Raw genomic sequence first — 12,240 nt, forward strand, 5'->3', positions numbered from 1 at the left:
TCCAGATAGTCATTTGTTCATTTATTAGCAGCAGAGGCAACAACACAACGCTAAAAATAAACATGCATCAATTGTACAATACACACTTACAAAAGCCTATCTATCCTTAGTGCATTATTTTTTCACAAGTAAAACAAGAAAGGAAAATAGTGAATTTAATGCTATTCAGCACCTTGAATAAAGTCAAAAGACTTTACATCTCCATATATCAAAACATTTGCATCTGTATCACCAAACATGTAAAGTTAATTATTTTGTTCCATTTGAAACATGAATTATTTTATTTACATTACTCTTTAGTTCAACAAATTTTAACAATATTTAAAAATTATCTAAATTCATAAAAGTAGTTCATAAATTTCAACATTTAATTATTATGTACATACAAGGAAGTCCATGAAAAAAGTTAAAGAAATGTAGTCAGAAAGTTCAAGCAACATTTCCAAATTTAGCAAAATTCCAACCAAATCAAGGCAGAGGGCATTCAAACATTCAAAAATCTCTAGATGCTGCTAAAATGAACATGAAAAGTTCCAGTAATAAAAGTCAATATGAGAAATAATGTTGAAATCACCAGTAGAAAATATATTTTAATAGGCATGACATATGTTTACTAGCAACAGTAATAATGATTCTTTTATAGAAAATGTTCATAACGTTGTCATATATGAACTACCCGATTTGAGAGGGCAAAAGAGTTGATTTCAAAAAATATATTTTAGCAGCCACAATTTTATTTCCAGTTAAAATATAGTAAAATGTTAAAAGTAAAATTTATGATTAACTAAATAATACCCCAATACTAGAAAATTTAAAATCCCATGCTATTCTAGCAATAATGGCCTCTAATACGATGTGTCTGATGTGAGGATTGTGGAAAGCCAATAATAAACAATCAGACATACATATGGGCTTAGAGTTTCACTGAAATACTTATGTAGCAAAATATATGAAAAAGTAATAGAAAAGTAAAAAGATAAAATTAAAAAAATATTGCACAGCCACATTACCTAGAAAGTAAAGTTGATGTTTAAAAAGCTCTAAACATGGATGATATAAATTATCTTCCATATAAAAAGGTATAAATATTTCTTAGAACTTATCAGCATCTACAGTTTAATATAATACATTATCTGAATCACTGTTGAATGAGGTAATTGTCAAGTCTCTACCAATGCATTTAATCCTAATGGAAATATTTGAGGGCGGCAACCAGAAAGAATTTCTCTAAAAATATTTCCGAATCCAGAACAGCTATATGTGCAGCTCTCCCAATGAGTGAATCAGCTGTATTGGGCAATGCATTGATGACATTATATCGAACCAAGTTACAATCCTTGCTTTGCAGAACCGGGCGAAGCAAGTTGTGGATCATTTCTGAATAGATCTGTCCTATGGAACAAATAGAAAAAAGGAAAATCGGTTCACAAGAAGAACTGAAAAAAAGTTCTATGCCAACTTTTATATAATTTATAAAATTTAGTTACATTATTTCCGTTTAAAGCAGAAAATTGTCTTTTAAAAGGTTTTTTTAAAATATCACTTGAATATCACTTTTGAGACTGTTTTAGAGAAAATATAATCACATTATTTATCTAGTCAAGTAAAATAAATTTATCATACATTATTCTTGCCAACTTGATATTTTTAATTAAAAGCAATGAATATAACAGAGCAAATAGTTTTCTTCAACCTTAAGTCAATTATGACTCATTATGAAAGTAAAGGAGCCATGCTGAGACATTCTGATAAAACAAAATTTAAAACTTGAGTCAAGAGCAAATACTTTAAAAAAGTTTCCATGGCAGCCAACGTTATTCCACATATTTCCAAATTATCTTGAGAAAGAAGAGCAACTTCCCATAATGAGAAGAACAATGTGAGTTTGGCTCAAAGGTCAAATTGAGAATTTTTTTTTTTTTTTTTTTGCCTGCAGGTTTATTTAATGCTTGGTTTTGCTTTTAATTTCAAAGTTGTGCTCTTCTCTCCCTCTTTTTGGTTAATTCTTACAATGGATTTATTGAGGGCATGCAAAGCATAAAAGGTAAAGGTTACATACATATACACATACAAGCACAAACTGCCTTAAAAGGGGCAAAACAGTTTTTAATGCTCATGCATTACTATATTACTAACAGATGATATGCTAACACATATCCATCAAACGTGAATTTTAGGGAGGCAGGTATTAAATTTCAGGGGAGAGGCAGGATGTAGCCTTGAGGAATGATGAGAAGCGAATAATATACAGAAGCATAATTAGAGAAAGAAGAGAGGTGTTTAAAAGAGGGATCAATATCATTTAGATTTCATAAAAAACGGTTTTTAGAAATTTACTTTTTTTTAATTGAAGTATAGTTGATTTACAATATTATATTAGTTTCAGGTGTACAAACATATTGATTCAATGTTTTTATAGATTATACTCCATTTAAAGTTATTATAAAATATTGGTTCTATTCCCTGTGCTGTACAGTATATCCTTGTAGCTTATTTATTTTACGCATAGTAGTTTGTATCTCTTCTTTTCTTAAAATTTTATTTATTTTTGGCCGCGTTGGGTCTTTGTTGCTGTAAGCGGGCTTTTTCTAGTTGTGGTGAGCGGGGGCTACTCTTCAATGCGGTGCGCGGGCTTCTCATGTTGCAGAGCACGGGCTCTAGGCATGAGGGCTTCAATAGTTGTGGTGCGTGGGCTCAGTAGTTGTGGCTCGCGGGCTCTAGAGCACAGGCTCAGTAGTTGTGGCGCACGGGCTTAGTTGCTCTGCGGCACGCGGGATCTTTCCGGACCAGGGATCGAACCCGTGTCCCCTGCATTGGCAGGCAGATTCTTAACCACTGCGCCACCAGGGAAGTCCCAGTAGTTTGTATCCCTTAATCTCCTATCTCTATCTTGCCCCTCCCCCATCCCTCTTCCCACTGGGAACCACTAGTTTGTTCTCTGTATCTGTGAGTCTGTTTCTGTTTCATCATATTTGTTCGTTTGTTTTATTTTTTATATTCCACCTATAAGGGATATCATACAGTATTTGTCTTTCTCTGTCTGACTTATTTCACTAAGCATAATGCCCTCCAGGGTCCATCTATGTTGCTGCAAATGGCAATATTCCATTCTCTTTTATGGCTGAGTAGTATTCCATTATGTAGATACACATCTTCTTTGTCCATTCTTCAGTTGATGGACACTCAGGTTGCTCTGATGTCTTGGCTACTATAAACAATGCTGCTATGAATACTGGAGTGCACATAAGTTTTGGAATTAGTATTTTCTTTGGCTATATGCCCAGAAGTGGAATTGCTGGATCATATGGTAGTTCTATAATGTTTAAAATTTTTAGAAACTCCATACTGTTTCCCACAATGGCTGCACCAGTTTACATTCCCACTACAAATGTACGAGGGTTCCCTTTTCTCCACATTCTCACCAGTATCTGTTACTGTGATCTTGATTTGCATTTCCCTGATAATTAGTGATGTTGAGCAGCTTTTCATGTGCCTGCTAGCCTCTGTATGTCTTCTTTGGAAAAATGTCTATTTAGGTCTTCCGCCCATTTTATAATCTGTTTGTTCGTTTTTTTGATGTTGAGTTGCATGAACTGTTTACATATTTTGGCTTACTGGTCGTATCATCTGCAAATATTTTCTCCCATTCAGTAGGTTGTCTTTTTGTTTTGTTGATGGTTTCCTTTGCTTTGCTGTGCAAAAGCTTTCACACTGAAAACTTTATTTAGGTCCCATTTGTTTATTTTTGCTTTTGTTTCCATTGCCTGAGGAGCCAGATGCAAATATTCCTATGACTTATGCCAAAGAGTGTTCTGCCTATGTTTTCTTGTAAGAGTTTTATGGCTTCTGGTCTTACATTTAGATCTTTAATACATTTTGAGTCTAGTTTTTTTATATGGTGTGAGAAAATGTTCTAATTTCATCTTTTTACATGTAGTTGTCCAGTTTCCCCAGCAGCACTTATTGAAGAGACTATCTTTTCCCCATTGCGTGTTTTTCCCTCTTTTGTCATCGATTAATTGCCCATAGGTGCGTGGGTTTATTTCTGGGGTCTTTATTCTGTTCCATTGATCTATGTGGCTGTTTCTGTGCCAGTACCATGCTGTTTTGATGACTGCAGTTTTATAGTATAGTCTGAAGTCAGGGAGTGTAATTGTCCAGATTTCTTCTTTTTTTCTCAAGATTGCTTTGGCTATTTGGGATCTTTTTTGGTTCCATATAAATTTTAGGATTATTTGTTCTAGTTCTGTGAAAAATGCCATTGGTATATTGATAAGGATTGCTCTGAACCTGTAAATTGCCTTGGGGAGTATGGACATTTTAACAATATTAATTTTTCCAGTCCATGAACATGGATATCTTTTCATTCCTTTGTATCATCTTCAATTTCCTTCATCAGTGTTTCATGGTTTTCAGAGTATAGGTCTTTCACCTCCTTGGTTAAGTTTATTCCCTAGGTATTTTATCGTTTTTGATGCGATTTTAAACAGAATTCTGTTTTTGCTTTCTCTTTATCATAGTTCATTATTAGTACATAGAAAAGCAAATAGTATCATGCCATCTGCAAACAGTGACAGTTTTACTTCTCCCCTTCCAATTTGGATGACTTTTATTTATCTTTCTGTCTGATTGCTGTGGGTAGGACTTCCAATGCTATTTGAATAAAAGCAATGATAGTGGACATCCTTGGTTTGTTCCTGATTTTAGAGGAAATGCTTTCAGCTTTTCACCGTTGAGTATGAAGTTAGCTATGGGTTTGTCATAAATGGCCTTTATTATATTGAGGTAGGTTCCCTCTATACCCACTGTGATGAGAGTTTTTATCATGAATGGATGTTGAATTTTGTCAAATGCTTTTTCGGCATCTATTTTTTAAAAAATATTTATTTTTATTTATTTGGCTGGGCTGGGTCTTAGTTATGGCATGCGGGATCTTCAGTTGCAGCATGTGGGATCTTTAGTTGCAGCATGCAAACTCTTAGTTGTGGCCATGTGGGATCTAGTTCTCTCAGCATGGATCAAACCCAGGCCCCCTGCATTGGGAGCGTGGAATCTTAGCCACTGGACCACCTGGGAAGTCCCTTTCGGCATCTATTGAGATGATCATGTGATTTTTATCCTTTGTTTTGTTAGTGTGGTGTATCACATCAACTGATTTGCAGATACTGAACCATCCTTGCATCCCTGGGATAAATCCCACTTTTGGTGTATGATCCCTTTAATGCGTTGTTGAATTTGGTTTGCTAATATTTTGTTGAGGATTTTTGCTTCTATGTTCATCAATGATACTGGCTTATAATTTTCTTTTTTTGTGGTGCCTTTGTTTGGTTTTGGTATCAGGGTGATGCTGGCATTGTAGAATAATGTAAGTCTTTCATCATCTTCAATTTTTTAGAATAGTTTGAGGATAGTTGTTATCTCTCTTCAAATTTTTGGTAGAATTCACCAGTGAATCTGTGTGGTCCTGCACTTTTGTTTGTTGGGAGGTTTTTTTTTTTTTTTTCTGATTAAATTTCATTACTGGTAATCATATGTTCATATTTTCTGTTTCTCCCTGATTCAGTCTATGGAGATTTTACATTTCTAGAAATGTATTTATTTCTTCTAGGTTGTCCATTTTATTTATTTATTTATTTATTTATTTATTTTTCATAATTGACCTTTTATTTTAAAAAATTACAGGGAGCAATTTCTAGAATCTTATTTTATAAAAGTACTGCCTATATCAAACATTTTATATCACTATTAATTCCACTAAAGAGCTGCCTTTTTTTTTTAAGGTACTAATTCCAATTGATGGGATACATGCCCTTAAAATAGAAAGTTTCCATTTATTCAAATGTCAAAATTAAGATTATTGAGAAGTTTATTGCTTTATGGCTGGGCAAGATGCTACTAGCACATTTTAGGTAAATAATATTCTTTGTTAAAAACTATGAGGTCATTCTGTTTAAAACTTTCAGGATAATTCACAGAAAATAGATATATTTATTCAAATTATACATTGAAGGGCTGAGATATTAGCTATAGACATTTATACGTGAAGCAGCTCTTTAAAGAAGACACACAAACAGGTCTGTCTTGGTATAATATATATAATTGAAATTAATAAAACCTGGAAGACCAATATTATTACACTATGTTCTGTTAAGATCTTAAAAAAAAAATGCCACATTTAGTAGTCCATTTGTGCTTAAAATACTCATATGCATGAGAAGCTTTAAGGAAAAAAACACCTCTATACATGATGATGAAAATAAAGTAATCAATGTTTTGAAACTGCACTGTTATTTAAAACTTTCCTAAATTCAGACCCTCCTTTGCAGCCGGCACAATTTTTCAGGTCTCATTGGCAACCTGGGGAGGCCCCTCTAGTATTCGTGAAGTAAAGAAGGTGGTGATAAAAGACCAAGCTGCTGCCATTAATCCAGGCCTTTGAATTGCACTGGCATCTTCACCTGCATCTTCTCCACTCTCATCTTCAAGCCCATCATCCATAAGAAGCTCCATTTCTTCAAGTTCTAGATAGTTCGCATTCTGCACATCATTGTTGACTTGGGCATTATTGTTGGGAACCTGTTGCTGACCTCCTTCTTGCCTAAAAGGAAACCATCCAGCTCGGTGTAAATAAACCAGTAGCATGGCTCCCATTACCATGATGAAGCGACTAAAAGAGGAAGAGCAGTACACGATGCTAGGGGGCACGGCGGCCCGTGAGCACGTGTACATCCAGCCTAGCCGGTCTCCACTGAAGTCTTCTTCGTTCAGCACTGGACCTCCCTGTGCGTTCCTCTGAACATTCGCATACGTGGGTCGATTTTCTTGGGCCACTAGGTTTGGAGCCGGTGAGGGTTCTTCTCCAGGAACATGTGCCACACTTAGAGGCTGTGAAGCAGCAGGCGGGGCTGGACTGGCATTTGATGTGGCCTGAGCGGAAACTGCAGCTTGATATTGCGCATCATACCGATGGGTGTACATCTGTTGACACCACAGCATCTGCAGTGGGCGACAGTGGGGTACCCTGGGAGTCCAGCCGGAACAGCCCGCCCAGGAAGCTGGTTGTCTACGTTTCCTTGCATTACCTATGGGAACTGATGACTAGTCATCTCTTATGATACTTGTATTTTTGTGGCATCAGACATTGTAACTATTCCTCTTTCATTTCTTGATGAGTCCGCTTGCTGCCATCTTTGACTAAAAGTAGAGTACAGCCAAACATGCAGCATGACCATTACTGCAACCACCAATCCCAATCATCTGGAGGAAATTAAAGCATGGATTACTTTTGAGGCAATAAAATGGAGGAGCATTGGTAATTAGATGAAAAAAGGATTTCAAAAGAACAACTACTGTGTCATTGGCCAAAACATCTTACGCAGCAAAAGAAAAAGAAAGGAAGAAAAATGGAGGAAGGATAGCTGTTACTATCAGCGGGTGTAAAAGGAAGTCGAAGGAAAGAGAGGACAACAAAAAGAAGGGAGAAGACAACTGCAAGAAAACTTTGGGACAAACTCATGTGTAGATGTAGCTCTTTGAAATACTTCTAATTTACTTTGTTACCTGACTGTTTGTCCTTTAAAGCTGTCTTGCACATTTCAATGCGGGCAGAATGATAAGGAACGTAGCGATCCTGCAGAGAGCCCACTAGTACAACATTTTTGAAATAGTGAAGCCCTGTGAAGAAAAAATACTGAGTTACAGTGCAATAATTAACCAGATTTGAAATAACTTATTAGCATCATATTAAGTGACCATAAACTTTATTTCCTTGGTAGTACTAAGTTTATGCCTTTTTAAATAACCGATGAATTCTTTCTCCAAATTTCTATACATTCTGTACCAAAATCCCCAGCTTCCTTATATGTAGTTTATGTGCTGATATGACAAATGTGTGTTTGCACTGAGTGAGAGCAAGGATTCTGGTCTGGGGGTTAGGGGGAGACTGGATATGGTGAGCTAAAAATTCTATAACAAGTGTTTCATGACGCTTTTACTTTCCAAAGGATATTCATCAATATTTAGGATTACTCCCCAAAGAAACATATATTCTTCCATAAAAACAAACAAAACACCCTATTTAAATCCTTTAAAGCTGACTTTTTACTTTAAGTTTTCATTTGACTCTTGCCTAATATTACTTATATTTTCTCCTTATTTAAGCGTGATGTCAAGAGGATAAACACTTTGATTTTTCATTTTTTTCCAACGAATTTTTGTGATCCATCCAACAGACTTTTGTCAGGTCTATTTTAATTTTTTTTTATTTTTCAGTAAACTACGTGAATTTAGGACTTGTGTCCTTGGGATACTTTGCTAAATAACTTATTTAAGCACTGAAACCACATTCTTGACCTCTTTAATACCAGTAATGTTCTAATTACAGTAATGTACTCTTTGGCTCAGACTAGTATATACAAAATCAAAATTTTATATGATAATTAAATAAGATACAAATCAATAATGGTGACACATTAGAATTGGGTGTGTAGTACAGAGAGTTTTGTTCTGGAATGTTCCAGAATAAAACTTTGATACTTTATGGGCACTGAAATTCAGACTCTTAGAGACAGGCCAATTGTGGGGACTACTGTGAATCCAGAACATAGGAAGCCTTGGTAGAAGCTCCCTGTCTTCCTTGGTACTTAAGGATCCTAATGATGGGAAGAGTTTAGACTGACACACAGCCAGGTGAAACAGTATATACCCTCTGTGTCAAATATAAGGTATCCCTCCTTTTCCCAATGAGAAGATACTACTTTGTGGCCACTTGAATATATAAAATTCTAGAGATATAAGTGAAATAACAGAATGTCTATAACAGGAATTAACTCAGTTGAACAAACATGTTTAAAATATTTTAGAAAGATTAAGAAAAATTGATTTTTTCCCCCTTCATTTTCACATTTCATGGGACAAATTCATCCCCTTTTGGCATCACTTGATGACAGTCTTCACTGGTGCTACTTTGGGAAACGTCCGTGTGTCCTAGAGCAAGAGGTCTCTGAACTGGTATACACTTACCCCCAGGGGTAACTTAAGACTCTCCATGGTGTGGATGGGCATTTACAGCTTTAAGAAAATTGATTTCCAGATCCCAACTTCCATATGAGCACTTTTCTACAAATGACTTTTCCTTCTCCTACTTTACAAGAGAAAGACATTTCTCCCATCTATACCAGATCTTCTTATGGTATATGGCCCTGGGGTATAAAATCTCTGGGAGAACCAAGCAAAATATGAACGAAGTCTTCCTCTTCCAAAAAGTAAGTTCGCTGTTACCGACTGTTTGACAATAAGAAATGGCTGTGCCAGTTAGATTTTATGGCAAATATTCTCCATAAATTAAATGAGCTAAGTCTGTGACTCCAGCTGAATACAGTAAAAATATACCACCTCATATGCTGGAAAATATATCCTGTGCAACTATTTAAAGTTATAGAAAACAGTTCTAGGTGTCACCATACAATTATACAAGGGGATACAAACTTTTCCAAAATTCTTTTGAGGGGTAAACAAGCCAAAAATGTGAAAGCCACGGTCGTATGGTACGTCATCTTCACTTCTAACCCAGTTATTTTAGGTACTGTACTTTCTGAATCTAAGTATGATGCTGTTAACTGAAATCTTTTCCCGAACTGCATGAAACCAGCCATGTAACAGCACAGTTGGCTTCTTCTTTTATCTAAAAGGTGTGCATGTGTGTCCTCCATAAAGGCGAGCACACTGCACATCTCCGGGGGCATCACTCCCATCACATCGACAGGAATGACACTGCACAGCCGGTGGCAGCCTTGCTCCGTAATGGTCACCTCTGTACTTCTCCGGAAACCACCAGCGTCTTCTAGGTCCCCCTCTCTCTTACCTTATGGCCTTCCTGTCTCACTGGGCACACGGAGGCGTCGGAAGGGGCTTCCGCAGACTCTACCGTAACACAAAACCCACCTCCTGCATCTGTACCTTCTCGCCCTGCCCCCGCTGCTGCCTCAGGCCGGCCCTTTCACTAGTGCACTAGGTCCCACTCCTCCTTCCTGTCTGCTTAAGGGCGTGCCTCTAGCTGCTGTGCCCTCCTTCTCTCGCATCAACAATTTTCTCTTCTGGATGCATCACTCGTATCAGGATGGAAAATACTACAGTATTATACTTCCCGTCTTAAAAAAAAATCAGTCCCTCAATGAATCTGTCCTTGGGCTTTATTCTCCCCTCCAATTACCTCCCTGCCCCCCCCCCACCATTTCTCAGCACTGCTCTATTTCTATAGTCTACATTATAAGAGTAATAGTCATTACATTAAAAATTAAATATACTTTTCAAAATAATCGCTCTTTGCAGAGATTCTGTTGTGCTTCTACAGAGAAATGGCACTCAGGCTGAGAATCACGGCTTTAGACCAAGACCCTGGAGAGGAGTACCCACGTCTCCCCAGGTTCAGGCAGCTCGGTGCAGAGGAAGCACGCAAACCAACAAAGGGAGAGGAGGGGACGTCCAAGAAACCCTTTAACTCTCAGATTCCACGATGATGCAATAGATACAATCACAGATTCTGACACTGACATAGATACGCGATATTGTCATATTTTTAAATGTGATTCCCAAGATAGCACTGTACTTTAAAAATGCATTTTAAACTTAGTAATTATTTTAATAATACTTTTTCAACAATAATGTATTATTACTAGTACTGTGCTTCTGTACGGAAGGTTTGCTTTTTGTATTAGCCAAGAACCAAGTTAAACGGACTCTGACCCTCTTCTGAGTCTTCTGGTTCCCATTCCTGTGTAGCAGTGCTGGCTGGAGAGGGCAGAAACTCAAAGAGAAGCACGGTAGCCCCCGAGGCGCAGTGCTGGTGGGAATCATGGCAGCACTTCGCCCGAGCTGAAGTCCAGCTGCTGACAATGTCTGAGGTGTGTATTCGGGGAGCCTTGTGCTGTAGGTTCGTCCTCTCTGCGCCTGCGCTGACTCTACCTGCTCCGAGATGGTCTCGTCCACTGGCCTTCGGGCTAGCGCTTCACTCAGCCCAAGGTGACTCATTCTCGGTTGAAAAGTTACCTCTAACTTGGGAAAGTAACACGATTTCCCCATCTATAGAATGAGACAGTTTAACTGGAAAAGTTTCTAAATATTTTAGTTATTTTTCAGGATTGCCAAGAAAAAGATTTAAGTAAATGTTCAATATTTTTCTGGACTGCATAATTACATGGTTTACATATGAACGAACATTGTAATGGTAAATTTCACCTTCATTATCTTAGTCTTCCTGATATTTTTGGCTGCTCATTTTTTTTTCTGAAAAATTTGACGAGTTTTAAAGCAGTTCATCTTGACTCATCTCTGGTTACTTTCTGGACCTGGCAAAGAGAGCGGTTCTGAACTGGTGGCTTTGCATGCCAGGGAACACTCAGCAGTGTCTGGAGACAAGGCCGCTTCTCACGAGCAGGGGGCGGGGCGTGTGAGGTGCTGAGGGGTGCGTGCTTTACTGGCGTTTGGTGGGTAGAGGCCAGGGACGCTGCTAGATATCCTACAACGCACAGGACAGACCCTGACGACAGAGAACACCCAGCCCAGAACGTCGAAGTGCTGAGGCTGAGAAACCCTGTGTTTTCTAAATGGACACAGTCTACTCAATGTTAAACTGTTCTTATTTTTACTTATTTATTTTAAATACATTTGAAAGAATTTGCTTCCTAAAATAATGTAAGCTGATGCTGATGCTTTCCTACACTTTCAGAAACAAACTACAAATGTTAATTACAAATCAAGTGATACCTATAATTAAACACCTCTGTAATCTGCTGGAAGAAAAGATTATCTTGTACCATAGTAGCACAGCAGGAGACTTCTTTAATTGTTATATTTTGTTTGTCAGAATTCAACAGCTGGTAAAGAGATTCTAAGCAGCTGTTTTTAGGAAGATCTTAAAATAAGGATATTTTGTTCTTGAAATTCCAATAATGGGTAGATTGTTCTTTGGCTCTTTTTGAGCCCTCATCGTGGAATACAGGAGAGCCCCTGGGCCTTCTCTCTATGTAATCTGGACTACTCAGCACTGCTGTCACCTCATCTAGATACAGTATACAGTTTACCTTCCACATTGCTCTAGGTTCCTTCATCTTTCTTTCCCTTGATATTCAATGAGGACATGCTAGCATGCTGCAACTATATTGTGTAAATTACTGATATATTTTATCAGCAATCTGTAGGATGCTATAGGTTTTTTAGTTGAAACCTGCTATAAAAGTTAAT

At 37.4% G+C, this 12,240-nt stretch overlaps 1 protein-coding gene and 1 pseudogene across 7 annotated transcripts in view; both read right to left on the bottom strand.

Moving 5' to 3' along the window:
- FAM135A (family with sequence similarity 135 member A) overlaps positions 1-12,240 on the bottom strand; it is a 119,772-nt gene continuing 107,532 nt past the window's right edge. For all 7 annotated transcript variants that reach the window (XM_057527907.1, XM_057527905.1, XM_057527906.1 and 4 more), the window contains 2 exons: positions 7,561-7,674; positions 1-1,392 (listed from right to left, as the gene is read on the bottom strand). In XM_057527907.1, the coding sequence (XP_057383890.1) occupies positions 1,187-1,392; positions 7,561-7,674 (320 nt within the window). In that variant the 3' untranslated portion in view covers positions 1-1,186. The remainder of the gene's footprint in view (positions 1,393-7,560; positions 7,675-12,240) is intronic.
- LOC103013188 (homocysteine-responsive endoplasmic reticulum-resident ubiquitin-like domain member 2 protein) lies at positions 6,214-7,094 on the bottom strand (annotated as a pseudogene).

Source organism: Balaenoptera acutorostrata, chromosome 14 (genome assembly GCF_949987535.1).
Source record: "Balaenoptera acutorostrata chromosome 14, mBalAcu1.1, whole genome shotgun sequence".
In the NCBI taxonomy this organism is placed as follows: Eukaryota; Metazoa; Chordata; class Mammalia; order Artiodactyla; family Balaenopteridae; genus Balaenoptera; species Balaenoptera acutorostrata.